The following is a 14,648-nucleotide window of genomic DNA, read 5'->3' on the forward strand; positions in this document are numbered from 1 at the left end:
GCTTTAGATGAATCAAGAGTAGAAAAGGGTCAGATATAAATACCAAATTTAGGGTAATCCAAATTGATCTTCTGGTCTTCTTATTAAAATCATAATGAGGTTAATCTATCATATTCATTAAAACTTTTTCATCAGCTTGTCTCATTGTTTTATGATTAAGTAAAAGTTCATGCATGCAGTTGAATCTTTAATCTCAATTCTAATACATGTATGAACTATGAAACCTGAACAGAAAACCATATATTGAATAGAAGTTATTATTTTGTTTCAGTTCAAACATGGGTTCAAGCACTATCATGGATAAATTTTGAAAGATGTGGTAAGAGTGACAATGAGACAATTCTCCATCAAAGTCAAAATTTGTAGCATTATAGGTCAAAGTACGGTCTTCACCACAGAGCTTTGGCTCACACCTAACAGCAAGCTATATAGGACCCAAAATATGACTAATGGAAAACCATGCATTCAAACAGGAACACCAATGGCCTTATCTACATATAAAGCAAGAAACAAGAAACGTTAGGAACCATATCAATAAATGACATCCTTTTATGTAAATTTATTGGTATATAGAGAGTTTTTTTCTTGCATTTACCATAGTTTAAAGAGTTGGGAAAACATTTAAAACAACCACAGCATTTTAAAACAGATGTATCAAATGGATCACAGATTATTCAAGGTTAAATCATTAGCCTAAACTAGGGATAATCCATCTGATTTTCAATTCTTTTTCATTCAACCAGTACCATGACCGACATTGAGCTACTGATTCAAATACAAGTATGTAACTATGTATATCATGGTGTAAAGTTTGAGCTCATTCCTCTATTTCCAAAATTATATACTACTGTACAAAACTACAGATTTGGCAGAAACTTAACATCACAGAAAAAAACAGTTGTTTCTACGTACATGTACCTATAAAAGGAGAAAAAATATGGTCAATATTGCAATCAAAAGTCCTTCAACTATAAAGGAAGACTTTGGTAACAAGACCAAACCTAAATTTCAATTGCGGAATTGACCAGTAAATAAAGGGAATGAAATCCATGTGACAGCTTTACGACCCTGTCCATATGATTAACTTTGATGTGACAAGGAGACCTGCAGTGAATAGTTAATAGGGTTATAATTACAATTGTGGGTCATAACCCATTTTATCAATGGTCACCCCCATATAAAATATCCATCAATACTTTAAATCTTACTGTTGGTTTTATAAGGTAGAATTAGCTGTGCCAGAAAAATTGACAATCTTCAATCATTGTTTAAATTTAGTCTATTAGACATTCAAAACACATGGTCTAGTTTACATTTCATAAATATCATATTGTATGTATAACCAGGTCAATTTAACACAAATTCTGAATGTTGTAGAGTTGTATAAGAGATAACAGTCATTTTAATCCTCTGGACAAATACCCTCTTCATAAGTGGATTTCTACTTTAACGTAATCCATTTTACAAACAGTCTCTTTGGATATTCAACTCTGCTATCATTGTAATATATTATGAAATATATAATTCACCATGGAGTCAAAATATCTTATATTCAATCAAAGGATTTTTAGATTAAATGTAGCAAATCGTTTAAATCATGTGTTTGATGTTAAGCACCTTCAACACTCAAATCTTTTCAAATTTTAAATTCTGTTAAAAAGAAAATAAAAAGTAAGAGATTAATCTTGAAAGGACAAATTGAAGAAAAACTAAAGCTATAATATTTTACTATGTCTTAATCTTTCTTTGATGATTCTATGCGTTGCCAACTTAAAAATGTATTAATTCAAAGTTAACTTATATACCTCATCTAACGAAAAAAACAACTTTCTAAAATTTAATGATAAAGGTTAACTTTTAGTTTATGGAACTGTATGGGATTAAACCCAGGGAAGAATGACTTTAAAGTACTTTGTACTAATCAGATGTTAATTAACTTATAAAAGTGCATTTGTAATGAGAATAGACTGGTCATATTACTTTCATTGAAGTTTAAAACCTTCCACTAAAAAACAATTATGCAACAAGAGGTAAACATTTCCTCTGTAATAGATCAACATTTCTTAGAGGTTATTGGGTAGATATTGCGAGTATATTTCATTCAGTTATTTACACATTTAAACTCATTCATACTTTCAAGTAACTAAACCCACTTTTTTGTTAGCAAAAAAAATGTCTGTGAAAAAAATACTTTACTATGTTAACTCTTGAATGTATGACATACCACAGGAGAAAAACTTGGTCAAAAGTAAAACAAACTAAGAAATAATTCATGGGGGCTTGAATATATCGTTATTTTACCACGGGTTGGCCCTTTATGACAAATATTTTACCATGAGCGATAGCGAGGGGTAAAATATCGGCATAAAGGGACAACCCGTGGTAAAATCTAGATATATTCAAGCCCCCATGAATTATTTCTATTCTAATAGGACAAATACAGCACTTTTTTTTAGCCTTCAACAATGAACAAAACAGATAATTCTATAAGCCATAAAAAGTTATGTAGACTACAAACAAATTGTGAAAAAAATCAAATAAAATCCAATGACCCTCTTTATTTAATTATGTCATTACAGCTGACAGCAACCAAAGACAACCACAGAACTACGAGCTTCTGGCTTGGAAAAGAAGATAATGTGATGAGTTTAAATATATTGCTGAGAGTTCAAATCTTCAATTAACCTGGGACAGTGGTTTAAATGTGTTTCTGAGAGTTAAAATCTTCCATCAACCTAGGACAGCGGTTTAAAAGTACAATATTAGAACAAACTGTTTAAGTTATTTGACTCATTAAAGTTTGAAAACTACTGAATACTGAATAGTCTATCATCTAAATAAAATCTATCTGAAGACAACACCCCATCCCCTTAATTCCACCTTTTTTCTTAAATTAGATTTGTGGAAAATTTATCAATCTTATTTTAATGAAATTCTTTTAATTTTCAAATATACATAAATTACGTTAATAAATTAAAGGTTACTGCAAAATTTCTTAATTTCTATTGAAAGAGAATTTATTATAAGGTTCTATGCAATAACTACATAACCAAACAACCAAACTTCTAATGTTACAAATCACTCGACCTAATTTTCATAGTTTCTCAAGTTCACATCAGTACGCAAGTAACAAAACCACAAAGTTCCTGTAAAAACTCCTCCAATATACTTTTGTAAGCTGTTTTCTCACCTACATTAAAGAGCTGAGTCACAATAAGCGTTGACAAATCGTAGAATAATTGACTCAAAGTCGTCATGAGATTCTCCACCTACACAACTAAGTGTATCATCAAATTCACTCTGTAATTGCCGTTCACCCTTCATCCTATGCATTTTTTTTTTCATCTTGTATTTTTTATTTTATCTTTTTATTATTCTTATAAATTTAAACAAATACAAGTTATACTTCTTTGGAAGAGAGAATATGTTCTGAATGGCCTTATCCTTTTTTACTATAAACAATCATCATTTTTTTTTTTAGCTAACTGTGGTATTGGAGACAACTCCATTTTTTATTATTTAAACTACAACTTGTTAAATATAATTTTGTCATTATAAATGACGTAAAGTAAAAAATCAAAGTCAAACAAAACTAATTTTCATCCTTCAAAGTACTGGATGAAAAGTATAAATATGGTAATATTAAACAAAACCAGTCATTTCATAAATAGCTCAAAATTTGTATATAAAATCATGGCCCTGAACCTACAAATAAAAGTTTTCAAAGAACACACATTTGAATGGTTTTACACTAGTAATTTTGGGGCCCTTTATAGCTTGTTGTTCCGTGTGAGCTAAGGCTCCGTGTTGAAGGCCGTACTTTAACCTATAATGGTTTACTTTTTAAATTGTTACTTGGATGGAGAGTTGTCTCATTGGCACTCACACCACATCTTCCTATATCTATGATAATTTATACAATACTGCAATAATTATTGAAAAGCAAGGCCTATGCTCTAGGCCATGCAAGTTTATTTATATCTATCAAGCCCCATGAATTTAAGGTTGATATAGATTTTGGTACTGGTATATTCAATTTAAGTTGATATCAATTCTGACAAACATTAGATTTTTAATCTAACAAAGAAGTTTGGTGGGAACTTTATTAAATCAAAAATGCTACAAATATTGTGTGTCCCTCTATTGTCCATGATGCTCCAGGAAGAAGGTTTATATGAAGCACAGACACTGATATTAGAGTGTATGATGGCAAGATTTTACATCAACATGCTTGTTCTTTAATGCGGGGTTCACACATTGCCGATTATTGCTCCCGATTGAGATCAGACAGCAATACGACACGAAAAGTGAAAAAGTCGGATTAGTATCCTCAATTATCTGGAATGTCCTATCATTGTCTGAACGCATTCGTTTTAGTTCGTAACAGATTCCTACGGATCGGGAAGGGTCCGAATAGTTCGGCAAAGCATCCCGACAGTTAGGTGCGTCCCGTAACATTCGGGGCAACTCAGCCGATTTTGTCTAGTCGGATTACAATCGTGGCTATGTCGTGACAGATTCTGCTGTATCGGATCGAATTCCGAACAATGTCTTGTGTATTCTGGACGGTGTCCTGTGGAACAGGAATGATCCGGAGTAATTTTTCATAGTTGTTTTTCTGCCGATTGAGTCCAGATTGCATCCAGATCTTGTCGATTGCGAACCGTTTTTTGCTGAAACCGTTCCGAAACAGTCCCGTTATAAATACGAAATTCGTCAATGATACCCACGTCAGAGTCCCGACAATTACAGAATACAATACGACTGAGACCAGACAAAGCCGTTTGAAATGCGATAGAGCGGACTATGATAGGATTACGTTCCGACAGTACTTGATCATCCCGAATATGCCGACAGTTTTCGAACGGATAACTTCCATCAGCGTCGGTTCACTGTCCGGTCACTGTCTGATCTCAGTCGGATAACATTCGGTAGAGTCGGGACGCAGTCGTGACAGACTCGGTCGAATTTTACCTGGCGAAAAATACAAATCGGATAAGAAGCGGATTCAGAACGGTATTATCGGGACTAATTAGCTAAGAAACGGTTGAATATCGGTGCTTCCTGAATACTATCTGATTGTTGTCGTGATCAAATTATTTTTTTTACAAATTTTAATTTAAGTTTGAATTTCCATCCACGATTCACAGGATCTTGATCAGACTTTTAATAAATTTTAATCGGGAATGGTCCTATCAAGAACGGTAGTAAAAATCGTGAATGTGTGACCCCAGCTTAAGCTGGCTCAAAAATAAAATGTTCTCTCATGATAATAAAGAAAAACTTAGTTTCATAATTTATTATGAGGAAGCCTAATAAAACTGATGATGTATTCAATCTTTTAAGTGACATATTTTGAATAAGTAATATACTGTATAAAATAAGCATTCCTTTTCAAGTCTCTTTAAATGTCCCTATGACATAAGTACCTAGCTAGATTACAAAGTGCTATATACATGTACAATGTAGGTAAATAATAGGGTTAGATATACCAGGTAACATATTTCATTAAATAAACATGAAAGTAAATTAACTTTTCAATTTCATAGTCAGAAGATAAGATATTTTATGGCATTTATAAAGAATGACCAGTGGACAGACAGGTACTGAATCAACAAGAGGTAATGACCATATCAACCTGGGCACTGACCATTACCTGGACAAATAGATAAATAAGTGATGGACAGTTAGGAATGAGGTCCAAAATAGGGATATTCTTCTTAATCACCTTAATATCATCATGTTTATGCGTGAACAGGGGCATAACATAATATATTATGAAAAGGGGTAAGGCTTTCTCAGTGTAACTGATGAGTCTTATGTAGACAAAATGCCCGTCTGGTGTACTTAATTAAAATCCTGGTACCTTTGATAACTATTCCATGCAGCAATTCATACTACAGTACATTTGTGCAGTGGGAAAAGGCTATTTAACATCTAGAGATCAACATACCATCTTAAAAAATAGACAGGTGTTTGAACATATATGTTTAGCTAGTCTTAAACTGGTTAACACCTATAATATCTGATGCCCTCTATTTTAGATAGAGAGAAAATTTGATAAAAAAAAACAAGTGTTACCAATCAATCATGTATCTATTAAAATAAAGCAACATAAAATCTGACAAAAAAATTGAGATCATTGATACAGCTTTCTGATACTCAGACCATTCAAATTTGTAAACCAGATATATTTACTTAGTGAACTGCACAATAAATTCATGGCACACGCGATTTTCTCTATAAAAATTAATGATGAAATACTATAAACTAGTATAGGACGTCACTATTAATAGTAGATATGTAGTCATAGCCATATGAAATCTAATGACCTCTAAGACATTAATAGAGGTCACCATGTTGGTGCACTTAACCAATCACAACATTGCTAATTTGCCAGAGGTGAGATAAAACTTGGTTATTATTGCAGCATTGAAATTTAAATGTGATGGTTACATCAGTGGCGGATCCAGAGGGGAGGTTCCGGGGATTGGAACCCCCATATTATTTTTGGCAGATCAATGCATTTGAATGAGGACATAAAGTTGGAACCCCCCCCCCCCCCCTTTATCCTGGGTTGGGAACCCCCCTTTTTAAAATGGCTGGATCCACCCCTGAACATGACTGCCACTTTCATGCAGTAGTGTTTTTGCTGACATTGCACTTTGAATTTTATATTATTTTCTGCTATCATGCAGTTATTTTAAAATTTAACATATTATAAAGATGGATTCATAATAAATATCCTTATTTTCATTATTTCAAAACCTCTTCAGAATCAATAAAATTAAATTCAATGATAAAGATTACCAAAAGGATTGAGAATGAGTTATTTTGAAATGTGTGGCTTGTCAATGGCAGTTGTTTCACTAAAACAAGATGAATGCTCTCCATGCAGCTAAACAGCATGTCAAAACATTCTAAATTATGTTATAAAGTTAAACATTCCTGAGAGTTCCAACCCAATGTGCCAGTTTTATGAGCATGGTGGTTTAAGAGAAGAAATTATTTTACAGTTTACATAAATAAAAAGTAATGAGAAGAACAAAAATTAACCTTAGAGCCAGGTGAGCTGAAAATGTCAGAATATAAATCAGAAATAACAAGGCCTAGTTCCAAACTAATGTGCCAGTTTTATTAGCATGGTGGTTTAAGAGAAGAGTTTATTTTAGAGTTTACATAAATAAAAAGTCATAAGAATAGAACAAAAATTGACCTTAGAGCCAGGTGAGCTGAAAATGACTATTGAAATATAATGAGCAATGCTTAGGTAATGTCAGGATATAAATCAGAAATAACAAGGCCTATCTGACATAACAAGACCATGCTCTACAGCAGAAAGATAAGAATTGGTGTAAATAATTTGTTTATGATAGCATCTACAGACAAAAGAAAGGCGTAAATCTTATAGATAAAATCACAAATGCATCACTCTTAATTCTCACTTGGTCAGATATGGGCTTTGAGAATGCTTTCTATAATCATTGTGATATTTGTATAACAGTGTTTGACAACTATAGCCAATCTGGATATGGAAACAATCACATACAACACATATAAAACTGAAAGCAGCTTTCATGGGCAATAGTGTATTTCAAACAATAGATGAAACAAGTGACTCAAATTTATACAAATGTTTCATTTTTAGAAGGTTAAATAAAATTCTGCTAAGCTTATTATTCATAAAATTAAAATAATTTCGATATTTAAAATTAACAATATTTTATTTGAAGATTAAGAATACCATCAATTTAACTGTGATTGTTGAATTTGAATTAAGCATTAAATGAGGAATTAAGATAATTACTATATACCCAAAAGAATATCATTACTTTTATTATCCCTCTACTGAAAACTTAATAATATATGCCGTTAGCTGTTTCTCAAATCATATTAGCTGTTCAAAAATACTCTAGTTGTCTAGACTGATCATATATAACTATAGCAAGACATGTTTCAGACCTCACAAAACTTAAGATATTATCTCAGGATATTATCAGTCATCCACAACAATTAACAGTTGAGATGAGTATAATGAGTTAATAATTGCAACACAAAACAAAAGCAACAAAACAGGTACTAATTTCTAGAGAACCTGTAAAATCAATTAATAATCCACACATCTATATTGATCTATATTGTTGTATAAAATTTTGATTATGTAATATGTGAGATATAATTAACTAATGCAGTGATTCATTTTACATGGCAGTGCCACATGCATGTTCTCGCATGTATTATTATAGCAGGTTTCCAATTGTGTCTGAATTGATTACCAGTGAAGAATGTCATAATTATCATATGCAAATTTAATTGCAATTTCTAATTCTGAATCTCCAGTCTCAATACCATACATTTACATATGATTTAAGTATCACTTTACTCAAGGTGTACAAGGAAAGGTGAATATGAAGCTGAAAGTCAGTCAGGCGAAAAATATAACCAAGAGCCTGCTTGATATGAACATGTCTAAATGATATCATCTTTAATGTAGATGGGTTAATCTACAACAATGTCAAACTGTATCTTTCCTGTGAAGTTTTGTAACTGTCAGTTTTTTTTTTACCTTAAATGGTTGTTTTCACACCCAATATTAGGCAAAACTAGATATCATTGAGATGGGAGCCATCTCTGTGGGCCCCGCTGTCAATAACGTGGGGTAAATAAGTTGTATGGATAATCTGATATGAGGCATTATTTGAAGTTATTACATAGTCTCATGTGTGATTTTGATCTAAGATTTTAAGTTAAAACTGATAAATATTCTCATCTTACTTTCATAGTATAATAGTGATATGACTGCATGATGTGAACTCATTGTTGACTACTCTAAGGTGACTTCTGGATATATGGATTGATGTTTGAACAATATGTTTAAAGGTGCTGCCCAATTAAGGAATAACAGTACTGTAGTTGAAGAGTTGCCACAGTCAATTGTAGATTTGACGGTCGCAAATGCAGTTTTACTGGCGACGCGGAGCGGAGACAGTAAAACGGAGATTTGCGACCGTCAAATCAAAATTGACGGTGGCAACTCTTCAACTACAGTACTGTAATTCCGATTCTAATGCATTACAAAAAGAAAAAAATACGATAAAACTTGAAAAAATGTCTAAATTTGTCAAATAAAAAAAAATCCGTGAAACTTCATGAATAATTTTGGCACAAAGACGTCATGGCTAAACGTGACTTCATACAAACGAAAACTTACAAACTGGAGGTTATTTCGTTACCTGTACGCTTCAAATTTGGATAAAATTACATTAAAACAGCAATTCAAGGTAGGTGTTGTTTTATTTTTGATTATATAGTAGTAATCGAACATTTGTTGATTCATCAATTCAAAATGGCGGGTCTCTCCTTAGTTACGCCTGGTCAACTGTGGATTTGACGGCAACTGTTAGCCAATGAAAAAAATTGTTACATCCAAATTGCATTAGAATTGATATTTGTCACATATTTTTAGAATTATGCCTTCAATATATTATGACCCACCAAGTATAAAGTATGAAATATTAACGGTTCTCGAGATGTAGAGCGGACACAATTTGTTAAAAACAACAAACGGATAGACAGACCGACAGACTGACCTTAGACCTAGGATGCATACATTATGACACATTCTCTGGTGTTGGTTAATATATATGTTAAGTTGAAAATGTTTGTCAGGTATAAAGTATGAAATAATAACAGCTGTCCTCTCAAAATATAGTGTGGATCAAATTTGTAAGCGATGGACAGACCAACAGACAGACAGACCTTTGACCTAGGAAGTGGTACATACATCATGACACACCCTCTGGTGTTGGTTAAAATGGATGTCAAGTATAATATTTGAAATCATAACGGTTCTCAAGATATACAGCGGACACAATCTTCACCACAGGACTCAGGGTGTCAACTGAAACCAAAGTTTTTTTGACGTTGACCTTTGACCTAGGAAGTTGTACATACATCATGACACGCCCTCTGGTGGTGGTTAAAATGGATGTCAAGTATAAACTTTGAAATCATAACGGTTATCTAGATATGGAGCAGACACGATCTTCACCACAGGACACGGGGTTGTCAACTCGAAAACCAAAGTTTTTGACCTTGACCTTTGACCTAGGAAGTTGTACATACATCATGACACGCCCTCTGGTGGTTGTTAAAATGGATGTCAAGTATAAACTTTGAAATCATAATGGTTATCTAGATATGGAGCGGACACAATCTTCACCACAGGACACGGGGTTGTCAACTGAAACCAAAGTTTTTGACCTTGACCTTTGACCTAGGAAGTTGTACATACAACATGACACACCCTCTGGTGTTGTTAATAATCATGTTAAGTATTAAGTATGAAATCATAATGGTTCTCTAGATATGGAGCGGACACGAAAGTGTTACAGACGGACGGACAGACGGTACGAGGGACGGACGGACTGATCACTATAGGGTGACCCGCCTTTGGCGGAGCCCTAATTAAATATCAGAACCAAGGACTTACCCAAACCTATAAGGCATCTTGTACCAACTTTTTTTCAGAGAAGTGCCAAGGCTATAAGTATATCTCAATATTAATGACAAGATCATAATTAGAAGCATCTTTAGCAGTTTTTGTAATGAATGCAGGAAAATTGCACCCTTAATGGAAATAAGTATGACAAAAGTATAAAATTTATATCTTACAAAATAAGGTCCTACAAAAATGATGGTCTTATGGACAGACACATGATATTGTCATTGAGTATGGAAAACATAAGGCATCCTTCTATCAAATGCAGGCCATGTAATTCAAAATACTTTTGGGTTCAATGTTAGGCTTTTAATATGAAAATTGTGAATATCTTGGACATATGAAACAATTTTTTTCTAAAATCTGACTAATATTAAAATGCTTACATCCTCCTGTGCTAGTCGTGCCTCCTGTGAGAGTTGTGCCTCCTGTGCTAGTTGCACCTCCAGTGCTAGTCCTGCTTCCAGTGCTAGAACTGCCTCCTGTAACAGAAGTGCCTCCTTTTTTAACTGTACTATTGGTTGTCACTACAAATGTCTGCGTCTTCTCTACAGTTTTAGGTTTTACTTGACGCTGTACACGGAAAATATCTGCTGAACCCATAAGACAGGTCTTCTCATGTGCCATTGGGAAGTTCAAGCAGCTCAACTCAGCTGGCCAAGGCATTCCAATTGTTTGCATAATTGATGAACATTCTCTCTTCACGTTCATACAAATTGAACGACATGGTGGGACTGGTTCAGGAAATTGTTTATTACAAGCTGGAGTGAACACTGAGCAAATCAAGAATGCAAGCTCACTTGAACAACCAGTTAATATAATGGAACTATAAGCTGACTGATCTAGGGTAGCTTCATAGAGACTTGAATGTCCAGCAAAGTTAGGCATTTTGGTTTCCGTATAACCAAACTGCTTGCACATACCACTGCGTAAGGGTTCACAAGGAGATTCAGATTGTGGTCTAGTGTGACCGACACCAACCTGTGCTGAGACTTCATATTCATTATGATGACCCACTGGTAATTTTTCTGGTACAATTTTGTCCACTACATTTTCTGGTGTTGGCTCAACTTCAAATGTGATTTCTTTATTGCCAGATGAGGAGTTAGAATGAAGAGTCATATTTTCATCTTGATAAGACTCAGATAGGCTTATTTCTGAACCTGTATTATCTGACAAGTTAGTAGTTATATTCAAATTGAAGTCTGAATCTACATTTTCCCTTGTTTCAGAACCATTGATGGTGAAAGAAATGTCCAAGGTTTCATTAAATTTAAACTGTGGTAATTCTGTCTCTGGTGCCTGAAGACATTGCTGGGTATTGTCTTTTTCTGATACAAGTTGAGAACAGTCTAAGTCCTCTGGCCATGAAACCCCTAACTTTTGAAGAGATTCCTCACAGCTACTGCGAACACTTGTACATACCTCCTGGCAAGGTCTTGTTATGGAATATAAACCATCCTCACACTTAGGCATGAAAAAGGAACACATAAAAAATCTGAACTTGTCTGAGCATCCAGTTTTTATTAATGGCATGACAAATTTGAATTGGGCTTCGATCTGTTTTCTGGGATCGATCCCTGGACCCATAGACGGGACAAATGTCTTGTCATATCCTATTCCAACACACATAGCATAGTCAAAGGGCTCACACTGTCCAACTGGAGCCTGACAAAATACTGACTGTTCTTCAAATTTGGAAAGCAAAACTAATAGAATAATGTTCCAAAAGAAAGCCATATTTATGGATATTTCTAAATCAATTTTAAAATTAAAACCTCAACCAAAATTCATTTGAGCACTGTCCAAAATTTGAGCTGAGTCCATAAAAAGTCCTATAGATATACTTTCTAATATAAAGAGTTGTTCTGTCTGTCCTTCACGATAAAAGAAATCACAAATCCAATTAAAAGTCACACGCCATTGTAATGAATTAATAGAAGTATATTACTTCAGAAGTTTTTCACACTTCTAATAATTTGTAATTCTTTGAAGTTTTAAGAGTTTGAAGATGTATATCCACATGAAAATTCCTGTTGAGTAACTGAGAGAAAACGATCAGATCTTCAAGTCAGTCAAACACTGGCAATTACATTACACAGTTCAAAGACTACCAACTACGGCTTATCAACACATTGGTTATGTAGCAGAAATGTTAGCAGAAATGTAAGAAGAAATATTGTTTGTTGTCAAGAGGACAGTACCATCTAATTGATCCATTAATATCCAATCATAAGTTCTTCAAAAAATATGTAAATCTTGCAGCCTTCAAATTGTAGAAATCAGCAGTTTTTACCTGACTTTATACATTATTCATGTATTGGTCTGTTGTAACTGACCACCCACCCATAAATTTTACCACTTTAGGTCAATCAAATCTAAGGACAGGACAAAAGCTATCCATCATAAAAAATTCAATGATTGTCAATTCTGTTTAAATTTCTGTGAAATAAAGTCCTAAGGATATGGAAATAGAGTGTCTTGTTCAACTTAGTTATATATAGGATACAAAGTTATAAACATAAAATCTGACTAACCCATTCATTTTTTTATATAACCGCTTGTTTTGGGATATTTAATAATCATTTAGTTTAGTTACTTATATGCATAAGGAAAAATCTCTAAAATGTGAAATTCATTTTCCATAACACATTCCAATAAATTGAAATATACACAATAAAAATAAGACAAAAAGGAATACAAACTTCAGGATCTAAACTCTACTAAGAGTTACCCAAAGTAATTTTCTTTTTTAATATTAGTGTATATGGCACCTTAATTTTTTTTCAGCCAAAGTTATCATACATACAACTATAAATTAGTTAAATTTTTGGTAAAAAAAAAAATTCAAATTTAAAACCATATTTGACTATGTAACTAACCTCTTATAGATATCAACAGAAATAAAGGAATACTTATACTATGTTAATGAAAGTGAAAAGAATTTTAAACATTAAGTTTTATAAAGTTTATTGCTAAGAAGCACCAGAATATTCCAGTTAGTATATTCAAAGTCAAATTCATGGATTTCTTTGACAAACTTAAACCACAAAGTATATGTCTTCTATAAGCTTTTATGTAGACTTTAGCAAAACCTTAAAAGAGGGAGGATAGGAGGGGTCCTGATCCCGAAATCGCGAGCTTAAAAAATCCTGAGCTCCCTATTTTAAATAAAATAAATCCAGACATCCCAAAATCCGAAAAAAAGGGATTCCCAGATCCAAGAAGGTTAAATCCCGAAATCCCGAGCTTAAAAACACCTGATCCCGGAGTCCTGATAAAGGTCCTATCCCCCTCTTAAAATAAATATCCACAAATAAATTACAGTTGTCCTCTATTCATAACAATTGGTACCATAAAAATAAATGATTTCACAGTATATACTAAATTGCTTCTTCTGACTTGAACTTGAATTTACTATATGACCCAAAACATGTCTTTACAAAAAAAAATATCATATCTTATAGTATTCTCTGTGAATCATTGACACTACTTGAATTTGCAATAATTCATAATTCACATATCACAAATACTAGTATGTAATAACAATTGTCTCTATTTACTTACACAAATAATATCAATTTCCAGCAATTTGCAGTTTCTCTATCAAAGATCATTGGCAGGGAACATTCTTGAATGGTCCCCTAGTGATTTATGTTCTGTGAAATTCATTTGGAAAATATTTAATCATGTAAATAAGTTAAGGTTGGTTATGGTATGTTGACCACACACCAAATGAAGGAAATCTGTGATTGCTCCAGTCAAAATATCAACAATTTTTTCCCTCCCATGAGAAAAAATGTTGATTACACAAATCATTAAAATATTACAAGTCATGTTAACATAATACCAGTTCAAAAATGTTTTTGTCATTATAAAACAAGTTTATACACATAGTTACAGCATGTTTATTCAGCCAGAAATGTTTCCCAGACTTTGTTAGCCTTGTAAATCTCTGTAGATGAGTGAACGGCATTCACAAATTGCATAATTTGGTGTAATTAGACGCATTTGTTAACAAGATGTTACAACAAGATGTTCGCTTGATGTCTATGTCTTCATTTATAGTATAATAATTTACATTGTATTTAGGAGAATACAATTATTTACCTGCTGTTTTTCAAATCACTTTTCAAAACTTAATTAA

General features: G+C 33.1%; 1 protein-coding gene across 8 annotated transcripts in view; it reads right to left on the minus strand.

Annotated features, from left to right (window-relative positions):
- The window catches only part of LOC134712047 (papilin-like), a 127,917-nt gene that overhangs the window by 64,567 nt on the left and 48,702 nt on the right, over positions 1-14,648 (minus strand). Inside the window, exon 1 of one of the 8 annotated variants that reach the window (XM_063573182.1) lies at positions 10,888-12,256. The exons of the other annotated variants lie outside the window; for them this stretch is intronic. Coding sequence (XP_063429252.1) covers positions 10,888-12,241 — 1,354 coding nt within the window. The 5' untranslated portion in view covers positions 12,242-12,256. Of the gene's footprint in view, positions 1-10,887; positions 12,257-14,648 lie in introns of those variants that run through there. 8 annotated transcript variants of the gene reach the window in all.

Source organism: Mytilus trossulus, chromosome 3 (assembly GCF_036588685.1).
Source record: "Mytilus trossulus isolate FHL-02 chromosome 3, PNRI_Mtr1.1.1.hap1, whole genome shotgun sequence".
Taxonomy (NCBI): domain Eukaryota; kingdom Metazoa; phylum Mollusca; class Bivalvia; order Mytilida; family Mytilidae; genus Mytilus; species Mytilus trossulus.